The sequence below is a fragment of the Arachis ipaensis genome, chromosome B10 (assembly GCF_059453495.1).
Source record: "Arachis ipaensis isolate K30076 ecotype BB chromosome B10, ASM5945349v1, whole genome shotgun sequence".
NCBI lineage: Eukaryota > Viridiplantae > Streptophyta > Magnoliopsida > Fabales > Fabaceae > Arachis > Arachis ipaensis.
In genome coordinates this window covers 137,845,998-137,860,919 of record NC_142435.1, presented here as the reverse complement: position 1 = coordinate 137,860,919, position 14,922 = coordinate 137,845,998, and the positions used below count along the sequence as shown (strand labels likewise).

General features: G+C 28.5%; 1 protein-coding gene across 1 annotated transcript; it reads right to left on the bottom strand.

Annotated features, from left to right (window-relative positions):
• Positions 1–6,362: 6,362 nt before the first annotated feature.
• LOC148581869 (uncharacterized) lies at positions 6,363–7,397 on the bottom strand. Its single transcript, XM_088494218.1, has one exon. It carries the CDS (start codon positions 7,395–7,397, stop codon positions 6,363–6,365), a length of 1,035 nt encoding a protein of 344 aa, XP_088350344.1.
• Between the last annotated feature and the right edge of the window lie 7,525 nt (positions 7,398–14,922).

Genomic DNA, 14,922 nt, shown 5'->3' with positions numbered 1-14,922 from the left:
ATCTATTAATAATATTTTGAGTAAAATAAATATAAATTTAATTGAATTTTAATATACATAAAATTTTAGTTAATCCACATTATTCTTATATTGATAAATCTTTATCGATCTGTACCTTATGAGAATATGTACTATTAATAGATTAATAATATTGTTGATGTTTTGAGTTTGTTGAGTTTATAAATGATCTTAACCTCAGACCAATCAATCGAATATTGATTAATACGTAATCGATCGAACACTACTTGAAAACGGCTATTCTGCTCAGAACTGAGAAGTTCATATATATATATATATATATATATATATATATATATATATATATATTCATAGTGTATTTTAGTGCAAAGATATCAAATAGAATTATTAATTTAGTTTAAAGAGAGAAAAAAAATTAAATTTGTTATTACTCAAAATTTTTTTACTATATATCAAATAATATGTTTATTATTTTTTATTTTATTGTAAAAATTATCTAGATCATAATACTAATATTATATCATAGAATTATTATTATTAATGTATTAATCGTATTTTAATATTTATTATTTATATATTTAAAAATTATATTTGAAAATTATTTATTTAGTTTCATAATAAATAATTTTTTAAATTTGAATAATTTATTAATTAGTTTGTACTTATTATACCATATATTCAATAAAATATTAAAAAAATAATATAATAATAAAAAAGTAATTTAAAAAGATATTGTTTAAAAAATAAGGACAAAAAAATCCCTAACCAATATGAATTTAGAGACAATTAGACTTTTGTCCATTTCTAAACCTGACATGTCAGCGTTTTTTGTTTAGAGTTGACGGAGAAACACCCATAGGCGTTGTGTTACGGAAATAGAGGATAGGGACCAAAGTGGATCGTTTTTATTGTAAGGGATTATGTTGTCATTCTAAAAAATGGATAGGGGTCGAGTTGGTAGTTCACTCTATTTTTTTTGAGAGTATTATTATTATTATTATTATTATTATTATTATTATTATTATTATTATTATTTATGATCAATTTTTTATTTAATTTGTTCTATTTAATGGGATTAATAATTTATATTATAAAAAGATAATAATAATATACAAGAACCATAATTATAAAATTATACAATGTCAAACAAAAAAAATTAATAAAAAATAGTAAATAAAAAAAGAGTTTATATAAACAAAAATAACATGTATAAAAGGTTGAGTTGGTACAAAAAAAACAAAATATTTTTAGTTAATGATTCAATACTAATAAGTAAAAGTAAAAGCTAATAATTTTTGCTTCATGAGAACCGTTGGTTAGAGTATAGAATTTTTTATATTTGGGTTGACAAGAAGAAAAAAAAATCAAATATAAAATTGAAGTGTTTAAGAGATTTAAATCTGCTTTTTTATGTTTCAAACATAAAATTAAACACACCTTTAAAAGATAGGCACACTCTATTTCAATAATATTGTGTTATTTTTATTAGTATATTTTTTGTCATACGGATGAATTTTAAGATAATAATTAATATTGGTGAACACAATTAATTCAAATATTCTTTTTCATGATTATCACCAACATAAATTTCAATTCGTATAAATCGAAACAAGAAAAAGATAAATAAGTCTTTGATTTTTTTTTTATTATAAAGATAAATCTTTCACTAAATTAATTTTTTATATATTTTTGTTTAAAAATATTAGAAATTTATTTGTAATTAAATTTGACGAAGAACTTATTTATCTTGGAGATAAAAAAGGAGAGACTTATTTATCATTTTCGTAATTAATAGAGTCATATAATATGGTTTCAGAACTTGGTCAATCTAAACATTAAAACGTAAGCTGCCTTCAAATATCAGAGCTCGTGTATTTTGGTATTCAAAGTTAAAAAAAGTTAAATGTAATTTCATGAATCTTGCGGATTTGAGACTTTATATTACAAATCTTGTCAAAATTTAATGAGTTTGACAAAGAGCTATTTAGTTCTAAATACAAATCAAATAAAATTTTATTTGTATTCATTTCAAACAAAATTCAATACAATTTATATATAAGAATTTATTGATTTCTAAATAATTTCAAATCCTATTCTTCTGTAATCTTTCAAAAGATTCTCGGGTAGACATTTTAATACTATCTTGGAGATCCCCTCCTCCTCCCAACAAATACCATCTCGGTTTCTCATTGCATTTCTATTGTTAGATAAAGATAAACAAAAATGTCATGTACCAATTTACTTTGTTCTTTTCAAATGTGTATGAAAAGTTGAAAACAAGCCTCTCTTTTTTCTTTTTTTTTTTAAAGGGTCGTGAACATGTAATTTAGATTATGATAAGGGTTTTCATGATCACGTTTCTTAAAAATATATTTAAAGAGTATTATACACAAATATTTAACTAACGGTATAATTTTTTTTTTTACATTTTTAATACTTTGACCATATTAAAAATTTTAAGAACATTTATTATTATATTTTAAACCTGTGTTATTAAGATATATTTGGCTAAATGTGTTTTATAAAAAAATTACTATATATACATAAAAAATAAATTATTAAATCAGTAGTCATTATATATTTATTTATAAATATATATGATATTTTTTAATTTATTTTTAATTTATATTTTATATTTTAATATATATTTTATATTAATAATTAACTTTTATTTTAGCCTTAACATAATTCTTGGTAACAAAAGAAAATCAGTCAAAAACAGCCATAACTTACTTTATTTAGCATTCATTAATTGTTACGATAATTAATTAATGTAAATAAAGTAAGTTCTGGTTGTTTTTTTTTTCTACCTAGCATTACTCAGACAAAATTAGGTCATGATATACTCTAACAACAGATCACAATTATAGAAACATAACAGTTTAAATTAACATTGTTGAGATACAAATCAGTAAATTGATCTTCAATACAATATGGCCATATTCTACATCTTAATTTCATTAATGCTATTATATAACTCCTCTACACGTTTAGCAGCAGAACTCACTTTAGGTCCATCCATCTCATGCTTGTGCTCTTTTAGGTAGGATTATCTGGCATAGTAGAAATAGAAAATTTTTTTAAAATAAAGTGTCTGATATTAATAGTAGTTGACAGCATGTTAATGTACTTGTAAATCAATGGAATGTAATAAAAGAGAAGAAATATGATGGATTCAGGTTAGTAAGGATTGAGAAAGTTAATGGAATGTAATTTTGGTGGGTATGTGAAATATATATTCCTACTTATAATAATTTTGTTGTTGGTGGTTACTTTGAAGATTCCCTGATATGAAAAAATGTTATTGAAAAATCTGATGCTAAAGTATGGAATTAGTGCTTCAATTTTTACTGAAGGCTAAAGAAGAAGAAATATTGTGATCTATATTGACAACAAGAGTATAGTAAAATAGTTAAATGGGGAGCAAAATATGTGTTGAGAATAATGGAACTTAAGAAATAAAGCTAATGGAATAAACCATTTGGTACAAAATATTGGGGTAAAGTATAGGAACACTGGGAATTTTAAGGTAAGAAAAGAATGAGAGAGTGTGACTCAGACGGTCAGTGACGGTGATTCAATGACTGTGACAAATAATAACTATTAGGTGAAATGAAACACATAAATATAAGTGTATGGTAATGAAAATGGAATGAAAAAATGAGTCGGTAAAATGAGAATGATATGAGTGGTTAGTATGGTAAAATCATTTAGAAAAAAAACAAAACAAGATAAATACAATATTTAGAATGCTCAACAATAAACATAATGAGATTTATTTGTGTTTTGTTATATAATGTTACTCATTATTTCTTTGTTTGAAGGTCTGTTATATTTTGGTTGTTAATTTCTAAATATTTTTAGTGTGATGTATAATTTGTATAATTTGGATTTATCCTAGTGTTGCAATTGACAACAGCTGCTGTTGGTTCATACTTGGGAGTGGATTATACAAATGATTAAATTGTAAAGCTTTGTAACGTAGGGTTTTTCTCATTTGTTTACCCTTTTTTTGGCAATAAAGTTTAATATATTTGATTTTGCTTTGTTTGATAAGCTTTTGTTTTGTTGTATTAGCATGTAGCCAAATCAATAGTCACATCCAAATACTTCAGTTTGACCGTTTAAATGAATTTGATTTTATAAAATTAATTTTAGATAAAATGATTTTGTACTGATATGATTTATGTTTAGTAGTTTTATAATAAAATTAATTTTGATAAAATAAATATTGTTTGGATAATATTAGATAAAATTAATTTTAAATAGATAATTACTAAAAGGAAAATGATATAAATTATAATGTTATTTTTCAAGCATGTTTAATTTTTTAAAATATTTTTTAGTATTTTATTTTGAATATGCTATAAATTTTTTCATTATTATTTATGGTTAATTTTTTGTTTACTTTGTTCTATTTAATTGGATCAACAATTTATATTATAAAAAAAAAATAATAATATACATAATATACAAGAATCATAATTATAAAATTATACAATGCCAAACAAAAAAATTAATTAAAAAATAGTAAATAAAAAAAGAATTTATATAAAAAAATATAATATGTATAAAAGGTAGGGTTTGTACAAAAAAAAATTTTTGGTTAATGATTTAACACTAATAAGTAAACACAAAAGCTAATACTTTTTGCTTCATGAATCTTGGTTAGAGTACAGAATTTTTTATATCTGTGTTTACAAGAAGAAAAAAAAAATAATCAAATAAAAAATTGAAGTGTCTAAGAGATTTAAATCTGTTTTTTATGTTTCAAATGTCAAATTAAACAGACTCTTAAAAGATAGGCACACTCTATTTTAATAATATAATATTGTATTATTTTTACTACTATATTTTTGGTCATACGGATGAATTTTAAGATAATAATTAATATCATATGTTTGGTAAACACAATTAATTCAAATATTCTTTTTCATGATTATCACAAACATAAATTTTAATAAAATTGTGAAAGAATAGGAAAATAAAAGAATTGTGAAAGAAAAAGATGAAGAAATTTTATTGATTGTTGATTGAATGAATTGTAAACTATGAAGGTAAAATTAAGTATATATAAAGTATTGGCATATGAAAGATAAAAGTAGATAAAGATAAGATATAGATAAAGATAAAGATAACTATAAGATAAGATAAAGACTAAATTATCATTTAATTTGTGTATTCTGTTGGGCTGAATTTGTGGGCCGTGAGACGTCTTTATTGTTGTCATGGGCTAAGGTGGAAGAGTGGTTTAATACGCCCCCGCAAGCTGAAGGATAAAAGATGTCAAGAACACTAAGCTTATTCAGATTAAGATGGAAGGGTTGAGGAGACAAAGACTTGGTGAAGATGTCAGCTAGTTGCCCAGAAGAGGAAATTGGGAGAAGTTTCATCACTCCAGCTTGAGCTTTTTGTCGAACCAAGTGACAATCAACCTCTAAATGTTTGGTCCGTTCATGAAAAACCGGGTTAGCAGCAATATGAAGAGCACTCTGATTATCACAATATAAAACTGGTGGGCGGATAGGAGAGATGCGTAAAAATTGTAACACATTTAGTATCCATTGAAGTTCACAAGTTGTGTTGGCAAGTACACGATATTCTGCTTCCGTGGAAGAGCGGGCAACGATGGTTTGTTTCTTGGTCTTCCAAGAGACTAAAGAACTGCCTAAGAAGAAACAATAACCTGTTAAAGATCGTCGAGTGTCAGGACATCCGGCCCAATCAGAGTCACTGAAGCCGAGAAGCTGAATTTTTGATTCCCTTGGAAAGAAAAGTCCTTTGCCGGGACTAGTTTTCAGATATCGTAACACATGCTTGGCAGCTTGAAGATGAGATTCAGTAGGAGATGCCATGAATTGACTTAATTGTTGAGTGGCATACATGATGTCCGGTCGAGTAGTGGTGAGATAGAAAAGACGGCCAACCAAACGACGATATACAAAAGGGTCGGATAGCAAGGGACTTTTGTCTTGATATAGTCTTGTGGTACTATCCATTGGAATAGAGGCAGGTTTAGCACCTAATAAACCAGAATCCTCCAAAAGATCAAGACAATATTTTCTCTGAGATAAGCAAATTTCCTTTTCTGATTGAGCAACTTCAATACCCAAAAAATATTTTAATGGGCCCAAGTCTTTAATGCGGAAGTGTTGGTGTAAAATAGACTTAATGGCAGCAAGCTCAGAAATGGAATTACCAGTGAGAACAATGTCGTCAACATAGACTAAAAGGATAGAAATTTGATCACCGATGAATTTGACAAATAAACTATAATCAGATGAGGTCTGCTGATATCCATGAGATAGCAAAAGATGAGAAAGTTTGTCATACCACATACGACTAGATTGTCGTAAACCATACAGTGACTTTAATAGCTTACATCATTGATTCGGTTGAGGAGATATAAATCCGGGTGGCAGAGTCATATAAACATCCTCAGAAAGATCCCCATGTAAGAAAGCATTATTGACATCCAAATGATGTATAGGCCAATGCTTCATAGAGGCCAATGCCAAAACTAATCTGATAGTGGCAGGCTTGACAACAGGGGAGAAAGTTTCCAAAAAATCAACACCTTCAATTTGAGTGAACCCTTTAGCCACAAGGCGTGCTTTATATCGATCAACTGAACCACCAGGCTTGCGTTTGATGCGATAGACCCATTTACAGCCAACCGGCTTAACCCCTGCAGGACAATCAACAAGACGCCAAGTTTTGTTCAGCTCAAGAGCATCCAACTCATCTTTCATAGCACTACGCCAATTAGAGTGTTGATTGGCGTCCTTAAAAGACTTTGGCTCAACGTCAGAATGTAGAGATAAAAGAAACTTTTTATGTGAAGATGAAAGAGAAGAAAAAGACATGACTGAAGATAAAGGATACTTGCACTTTGAGGGAGATTGATTTGTAGAGATGAGAGAGGAATTACACAAGTAATCAGAGAGATATGCTGGAGGTCGGTGAGGCCGGTCGGAATGACGAGAATGGGGTTGCTCAGGTGGTGAAGAAGGTGACGGGGGATGAGAAGGTGATGGTGGACTGGTGTCTAGTGTTGAAAGTGATTCGGTGGTCATGGGTTCAACTTGGTTAGGAAACGATAGTGAGGAAGAAGGAGAGGTTGTTGGAGAAAATAAAGAACTAGGTGGAGTTGGGTCAATGGGTATAGGTGAGGGTTCAACTGGAAAACTAACTGAATCTTGTTTTTGAGAAGGTGTGTTTGGCAATGTTGGGACGAGTGTCTGGAATTGGACATTTTTTGTGACTAAGGGCAAGATCTTTTCATAAAAAATCACGTTTCTAGAAATCTCAATTCTTTTATCTTCTAAAACATAAACAATATACCCTTTAAAATCAGATTGAAAGCCAATAAATACAGCCTTTTTGGCTCTTGGATCAAATTTTGATCTATTTGCCATTTGGGTAGAAACAAAACATAAGCATCTAAAAACTTTAATGTCATGATAATTTGGTGGATGATTGAATAAAATCTCAAATGGTGTTTTAAAATTAATTGCAGATGATGGAACTCTATTAAGTAAATAAACAGCATGTCTAACAGCATAAGACCAAAAAGATGATGGTAAATTAGATTGAAACATAAGAGCACGAGCTATATTCAAAATATGTTGATGCTTGCGTTCTACCCTTCCATTTTGTTGAGGAGTTTCAACACAACTACGTTGATGAATAATGCCATTTGAAGCATAAAAATCAGGTAAAATAAATTCTGGTCCATTATCAGAACGAATAGTTTTGACTTTGGAGTTGAATTGTGTTTCAATTAAAGTAATAAAATTTTTTATTTGATTCTGTACTTCTCCTTTTGATTTTAATAAAGTAACCCATGTAAAACGGCTAAAATCATCAACAATAGTAAAAAAATATTTATGATTATGAATAGAATTTTGTCGAAACGGACCCCAAATATCAAAGTGTAATAAATCAAAACTTGCATTGGCTTTTTTAAAACTTTGAGAAAATGAAAGTTTCTTTTGTTTAGAAAGATGACAAATGTCACAAGCCTCATCATGATGCATAGAGATAAAAGGAAATTGTTTATATAAATGATTAAGTCTTTGCCCAGAAAGGTGTCCTAAACGAAAATGCCATATATTGGAAGGTGTAATGGGTGGAGATTGGATGGAATTTATGGAGTGTGTAGTGGATGAATTTTTACCGAAATTGGGTTCAAAGACATATAATTCCTCTCTCATTCTGGCAAAATCAATTGTCCCCAAATTGTTGCTCTGTAGAGTGCAAGAAGAAGATGAAAAAGTGAGTTCACATATGAGTGCTGAAGTAATTTTTGAAACAGAGATAATATTAAAGTTGAAATGAGGTAAATAAAGAACATCATGAAGAACCAAGGATGGTGAAAATTGAACGATGCCTTTATAAGAAACAGTAGTTCGAGAACCATTTGGTAAATGAACAATAATAGGAGAAATTTGTGTGTAAGAAATAAACCAAGACAAATTTGATGCAATGTGATCTGTGGCACCAGAATCAATGATCCAAGTATTCAAGAATGAATCTCGATTTGAAGAATTGTTAACAGTAGAAAAAGTATGGAAAGAACAAAGATAATGAGTAGTTGGACTTGGCAGAAGTTCAAGTTGGTTTGAAGGACGAGCTTCTTCATTGAAAGGAAGTGCCATGAAAGAAAAGTGTTGGGCTGACGAAAGGTCCAAAAGAGACTCCGGATGAAGTTGCTGGTGTACCCTTTCTCCTTGATCCATGGATGTCAGCAGAGCTCAAGAGGAGCTCTGATACCATAATAAAATTGTGAAAGAATAGGAAAATAAAAGAATTGTGAAAGAAAAAGACGAAGAAATTTTATTGATTGTTGATTGAATGAATTGTAAACTATAAAGGTAAAATTAAGTATATATAGAGTATTGGCCTATGAAAGATAAAAGTAGATAAAGATAAGATATAGATAAAGATAAAGATAACTATAAGATAAGATAAAGACTAAATTATCATTTAATTTGTGTATTCTATTGGGCTGAATTTGTGGGCCGTGAGACGTCTTTATTGTTGTCATGGGTTAAGGTGGAAGAGTGGTTTAATAAATTTTAATTCGAATAAATCAAAATAAAAAAAAGATAAATAAGTTTTTGATTTTTTTATTATAAAAATAAATAAATCTTTCACTAAATTAAATTTTTATATATTTTCGTTTAGAAATGTTAGAAATTTATTTGTAATTAAATTTGGCGAAGAACTTATTTATCTTGAAAATAAAAAAGGAGAGACCTATATATTTATCATTTTTGTAATTAATACAGTCATATAATATCGTTTTCAAAACTTGGTCAATCCAAACACAAACGTAAAGTTTATGCTTGTTTGGAATGTAATGAACATTTTATGCTACCTTCAAATATCAGAGCTTGTATATTTGAGTATTCAAAGTTTAATGTAATTTCATGAATCTCGCGGATTTGAAACCTTTATATTTTATTTTTAATTTTGTCAAAATTTAATGAATTTGGCAATTGGCAAAGAGCGATTTGGTTCTAAATACAAATTCAATAAAATTTTTATTTGTATTCATTTCAAACACAATTCAATGCATTTTATATATAAAAATTTATTGATTTTTAAATAATTTAAAATCCTATTTTTCTGTAATCTTTCAAAAGATTCTCAGGTAGACATTATGTCACTATCTTGGAGAGCCCCTCCTCCTCACAAGTCACAACAAATACCATCTCGGTTTCTCATTGCATTTCTATTGTTAGATGAAAATAAACAAAAATGTCATGTACCAATTTTCTTTGTTCTTTTCAAATGTGTGTGAAAACAAGCCTTTCTTTTTTCTTTTTTATTTTTTTTAAAAGGGTCGTGAACCTGTAATTTAGATTATGACAAGGGTTTTCATGATCACATGTCTTAAAAATATATTTAAAGAGTATTATACAAAAATATTTAACTAACGTTATAATTTCTTTTTTACATTTTTAATACTTTGACCATATTAAAAATTTTAAGAACATTTATTATTATATTTTTAACTTGTGTTATTAAAATATATTTGGTTAAATGTGTCTTAAAAAAATTATTATATATTTATTTATAAATATATATAATATTTTTTAATTTTTTTAATTTATATTTTATATTTTAATATATATTTTATATTAATAACTCATTTTTATTATAACCTTAACATAATTCTTCTTGTACATGAGTTGATTTTTACGCAAAATGTTTATCACATTGGTCACTGTACAAACGTTCAATCAACCTTAAATTTAAAGCTGCAATATGTAGACTCGGACAATCAGGTTATGATATACTCTAACAACAGATCACAATTGTAAAAACATAACAGTTTAGATTGACATTGTTGAGATACAAACCAGAAAATTGATCTTTAATATGGTTCAGGTTTTCCATCTTATTTTCATTAAGGCTATTATACAACTCCTCTATACGTTTAGCAGCACTGACTCTAATAACATGTCAATCTCAAATCTATCACAGATATCCGGTAGTTATTCAATACTTGAGCTCCAAGTTCAGATCTCTAACTAGCCACATGAATTGGATAATCTGCAAACAGCAGCCTGTAACTTGGAGTACAAAATATGCAGTCACTAAGATGAGTTCTTGAATATTGTATCTCATTTTCTCTTTAGGTCCATCCATCTCAAGCTTGTGCTCTTTAGGTAGGATTATTTGGCATAGTAAAAATATAAAATTTTTTGAAAATAAAGTGTATAATATTAATAGCAGTTAGCAGCATGTTAATGTTCTTATAAATCAATGGAGTGTAATAAAAGAGAAAAAATATGATGGATTCAGGTTAGCAAGGAACGAAGACGTTGATGGGATGTGGTTTTGGTGGGTATTTAAAATATATATTCCTACCAATAATAATTTTGTTGTTCGTGGTTACTTTGAAGATTGTCATGGTATGATAAAGTGTTTTATAAGAGAGAATGTTATTGAAAAATTTGATGATAAAGTATGGAATTAGTGCTTCAATTTTTACTGGAAGAATTACAGGCCAAAGAAAAAGACATTGTGATCTTTATTGACAACAAGAGTATAGTAAAGTGGTTAAATGGAGAAGAGAGAAGAAAGTACGTCTTAGGAATAATGGAATTTAAGAAATAAAGCTAATGGAATAAAGTATTTGGTACAAAATATGAGTAAAGTATAAGGGTTTAGGGTTTAGAATACTGAAAATTTTTAGGCAAAAAAAGAATGGGAGAGTGTGGCTGTGACAAACAATAACTATTGGGTGAAATGAATCACATAAATATAAGTGTAGGACAATGAAGGTGGAATGAAAAAAGTGAGTTGGCGAAATTAGAATGATATGAGTGGTTAGCATGGTGAAATCATTTGGTAGAAAATAAAATAAGACAAATATAACATTTGGAGTGCTCAACAACAGAAATGAATAGATTTATTTGTATTTTGTCGTATAATGTTACAAATTATTTGTTTGTTTTGAAGGTCTGTTATGTCTTATTTGTTGATTTCTAGATGTTTTTTGTGTGATATATATTTTGTTTAATTTGAGTTTATCCTATTGTTGCAATTGACATCAGTTGCTGCTGTTGGTTCATACTTGGGAGTGGTTATATAAATGATTAAATTGTAAAGTTTATACTTGTTTAGAATGTAATAGACATGTTATGCTGCCTTCAAATATCAGAGCTCGTGTATTTGGGTTTTTAAAATTAAAATAAGTTAAATGTAATTTTATGAATCTCACGGATTTGAGACCTTTATATTTTAAATCTGGTCAAAGTTTAATTAATTCGGCAAAGAGCGGATTTGGTTCTAAATACAAATCAAATAAAATTTTATTTGTATTCATTTTAAATACAATTCAATACATTTTATATATAAGAATTTAGAATAATTCTCCACATACAAGCGTTTTTTATACAAGTTTTTACAAATCATTTATATTAACGCGCTTCGAACTGTTACTGCACGTTTTCACTGCACTTTCTTCTTCTTCTTCTTGCTTCTTGCTGCACATTATTCTTCCTCTTTCTCTTCTTCTTCTTCTTTTCTTTCGTTTCTTGCCTTCTCTTTCTCCTTCTTCATTTACGTGCTTTTTTCTCTGTTTTCTTTCTTCGTTATTCTCGATTTCCATTGTTTTTTGACATCAAGCTCTGAAATCGTTTTTGAAGAAGAAGAAGCAGCAGAAGATGAGGAGGAGAAAGAGAAATAGTTCTGAATTATGCATAAAGTGCACTTCAACGAATTTTGGGTGTATTTCTTAAATCCTTTGGGTGTAGTTTTGTAAGTGTATTTCTGTAATCCTTTGGGTGTATTTCTATAATCGTTTGGGTGAATTCCTGTAACCGTTTGGGTGTATTTCTGTAATCGTTTGGCTGTATTTCTGAAGTTCCATTATTTTCAAATTTGGCAAGAAACTCGTTTTCATGGAGTAGGAAGAAGAAGAAGAGTCGTTCATAATGCATGGTGAGTAGCGCGCTTTGAAAACAGGAAGTGGTTGAATAAGGTGCGTTTATTTACTCTTAAATGTGGGAGTGTAATGCGTGTGTTTTTGTTGGGCTTGTGCCAACTTATAAGACTTGTAAGGCAAAAAGACTTGTATGTGTAGCAGGCCTCAAGAATTTATTAATTTTTAAATAATTTCAAATCCTATTTTTCTGTAATCTTACGAAAGATTCTTAGGTAAACATTCTATCACTATCTTGGAGATCCCTCCTCTTCACAACAAATGCCATCTCAGTTTCTCGTTGCATTTCTATTGTTAGATGAAGATAAACAAAAATGTCATATACCAATTTACTTTGTTCCTTTTAAATGTGTATGAAACCAAGCCTCTCTCTTTTTTTTTTTTTTTTAAAGGGTCGTGAACATGTAATTTAGATTATGATAAAGGTTTTCTTGATCACATGTCTTAAAAATATATTTAAAGAGTATTATACAAAAATATTTAACTATTGTTTTAATTTCTCTTTTACATTTTTAATACTTTGACTAGGGGTGTGCATGGCCTGACCCGACCCGAAGATTTGGCCTGACTCTGAACACTTTAGGGGCTATTTTGGTGTGATTTCATCGGGTCTATAGCCGGGTAAGGGTTTCAAAAGTAGACGCGGTCATTATTTTGGGTCGGATCCGGCCATGGCTCGGGTCACCCGAAGTCGGCCCGGTGGCCCCGTCATCATACACAATTAATATTTTGTGTTATTAGTGATGGATGATGGCTATTTTTATGTGGAATTTAAGTTTTGTAAACCTTAATATTTTGTGTTATTAGTTATTATAAGACTATAAGTTAATGTTTTATGTTTAAAATGTATAAGATTTTAGACTAATGCATAATATTGTGTTATTTGTATTGATTTAAATATTTGGTGTTATTAGACAATATTAGTATTGATTATGGTTATGCTTTAATTTTAGAGAAGAATTGGTTCTTATTATATTTTTCTAAGTAAATTTTACCATGTCAAATAATGGTTGGAGTCTTGAAAATTTGGATATTTTCACATGCTAGCTTATAAGAAGGTATCAAGGTAATGTAATGTTAACGGCCCGGTTTTCACCCAATTTTTACTTGGTATAATTGTGGTCCAAAAGTATATAGATTTCATCGGGTTTAGGACCGGATTCGAGTCTAATAAATAGGCCCGCTATATATTTCGGATCGGGTCTGGACATAAAACCCGATTTCACTCAGCATACTCCTAACTTTGACCATATAAAAAATTTTAAGGACATTTATTATTATATTTTTAACCTGTATTATTAAGATATATTTGGCTAAATGTGCCTTATAAAAAAAATTACTATATATACATAAAAATAAATTATTAAATGAGTCATTATTTATTTATTTATTTATAAATATATATGATATTTTTAATTTATTTTAAATTTATATTTTATATTTTAATATATATTTTATATTAATAATTAATTTTTGTTATAGCCTTAACATAATTCTTCTTGTACATGAGTTGAATTTTTAGGCAAAATATCTGTCACATGGAAATAGTGGTCACGTACAAACATTCAATACACCTTAAATTTAAAGCTGCAATATGTATACTCAAAGTCAGGTCATGATATACTCTAATAACAGATCACAATTGTAAAAACATAACAGTTTAGATTGACATTGTTGAGATACAAACCAATAAATTGATCTTCAATACGGTTCAGGTTCTCTATCTTATTTTCATTAATGCTATTATACAACTTCTCTACACGTTTAACAGCAGCACTCACTGACTCTAATAACATGTCCATCTCAAATATGTCACACTCACAGATACCCAGTGGTCATTCAATACTTGAGCTCCAAGTTCAGATCTCTGACTAGCCACAGGAGTTGGATACTGTAGCTTGGAGTACAACGCTTGCAGTCACTAAGATCGAGTTGTTGAATGGATTTTCCTGAGTATTTACTGTATCTTTATTTCTCTTTAGGTCCATCTATCTCGCGCTATTTAGGTTGGAATATTTGGTATAGTAGAAATAAGAAAATTTTGTAAAATAAAGGGTCTGATATTAAATTAGTAGCATGTTAATGCACTTGTAAATCAATGGAGTGTAATAAAAGAAAAAAAATATAATGGATTCAAATTAGTAAGGATCGAGAAAGTTAATGGGATGTGGTTTTAGTGGGTATGTAAAATATATATTCTTATCTATAATAATTTTGTTGTTCATGGTTACCTTGAAGATTCTCATGGTATGATAAACTATTTTATGGTAGAGAATATTATTGAAAAATCTGATGATAAAATATGGAATTAGTGCTTCAATTTTTATTGGAGGAATCACAGGCCAAAGAAAAAGACATTATAAGAGTAACGTCTGAGGGATAAGATGATTACATGATTACAGGTCTGGCTATAGAGATTGGTGATGGACGAAGGACTCGATTTTGGGAAGATGTTTGGTTGCACTGTGGTTTCTTGAAAGATT

What these genes read in the sequence shown, in the direction of transcription:
- LOC148581869 (XM_088494218.1), bottom strand. Translation starts at nt 7,397, where the DNA reads ATGGCAAATAGATCAAAATTTGATCCAAGAGCCAAAAAGGCTGTATTT.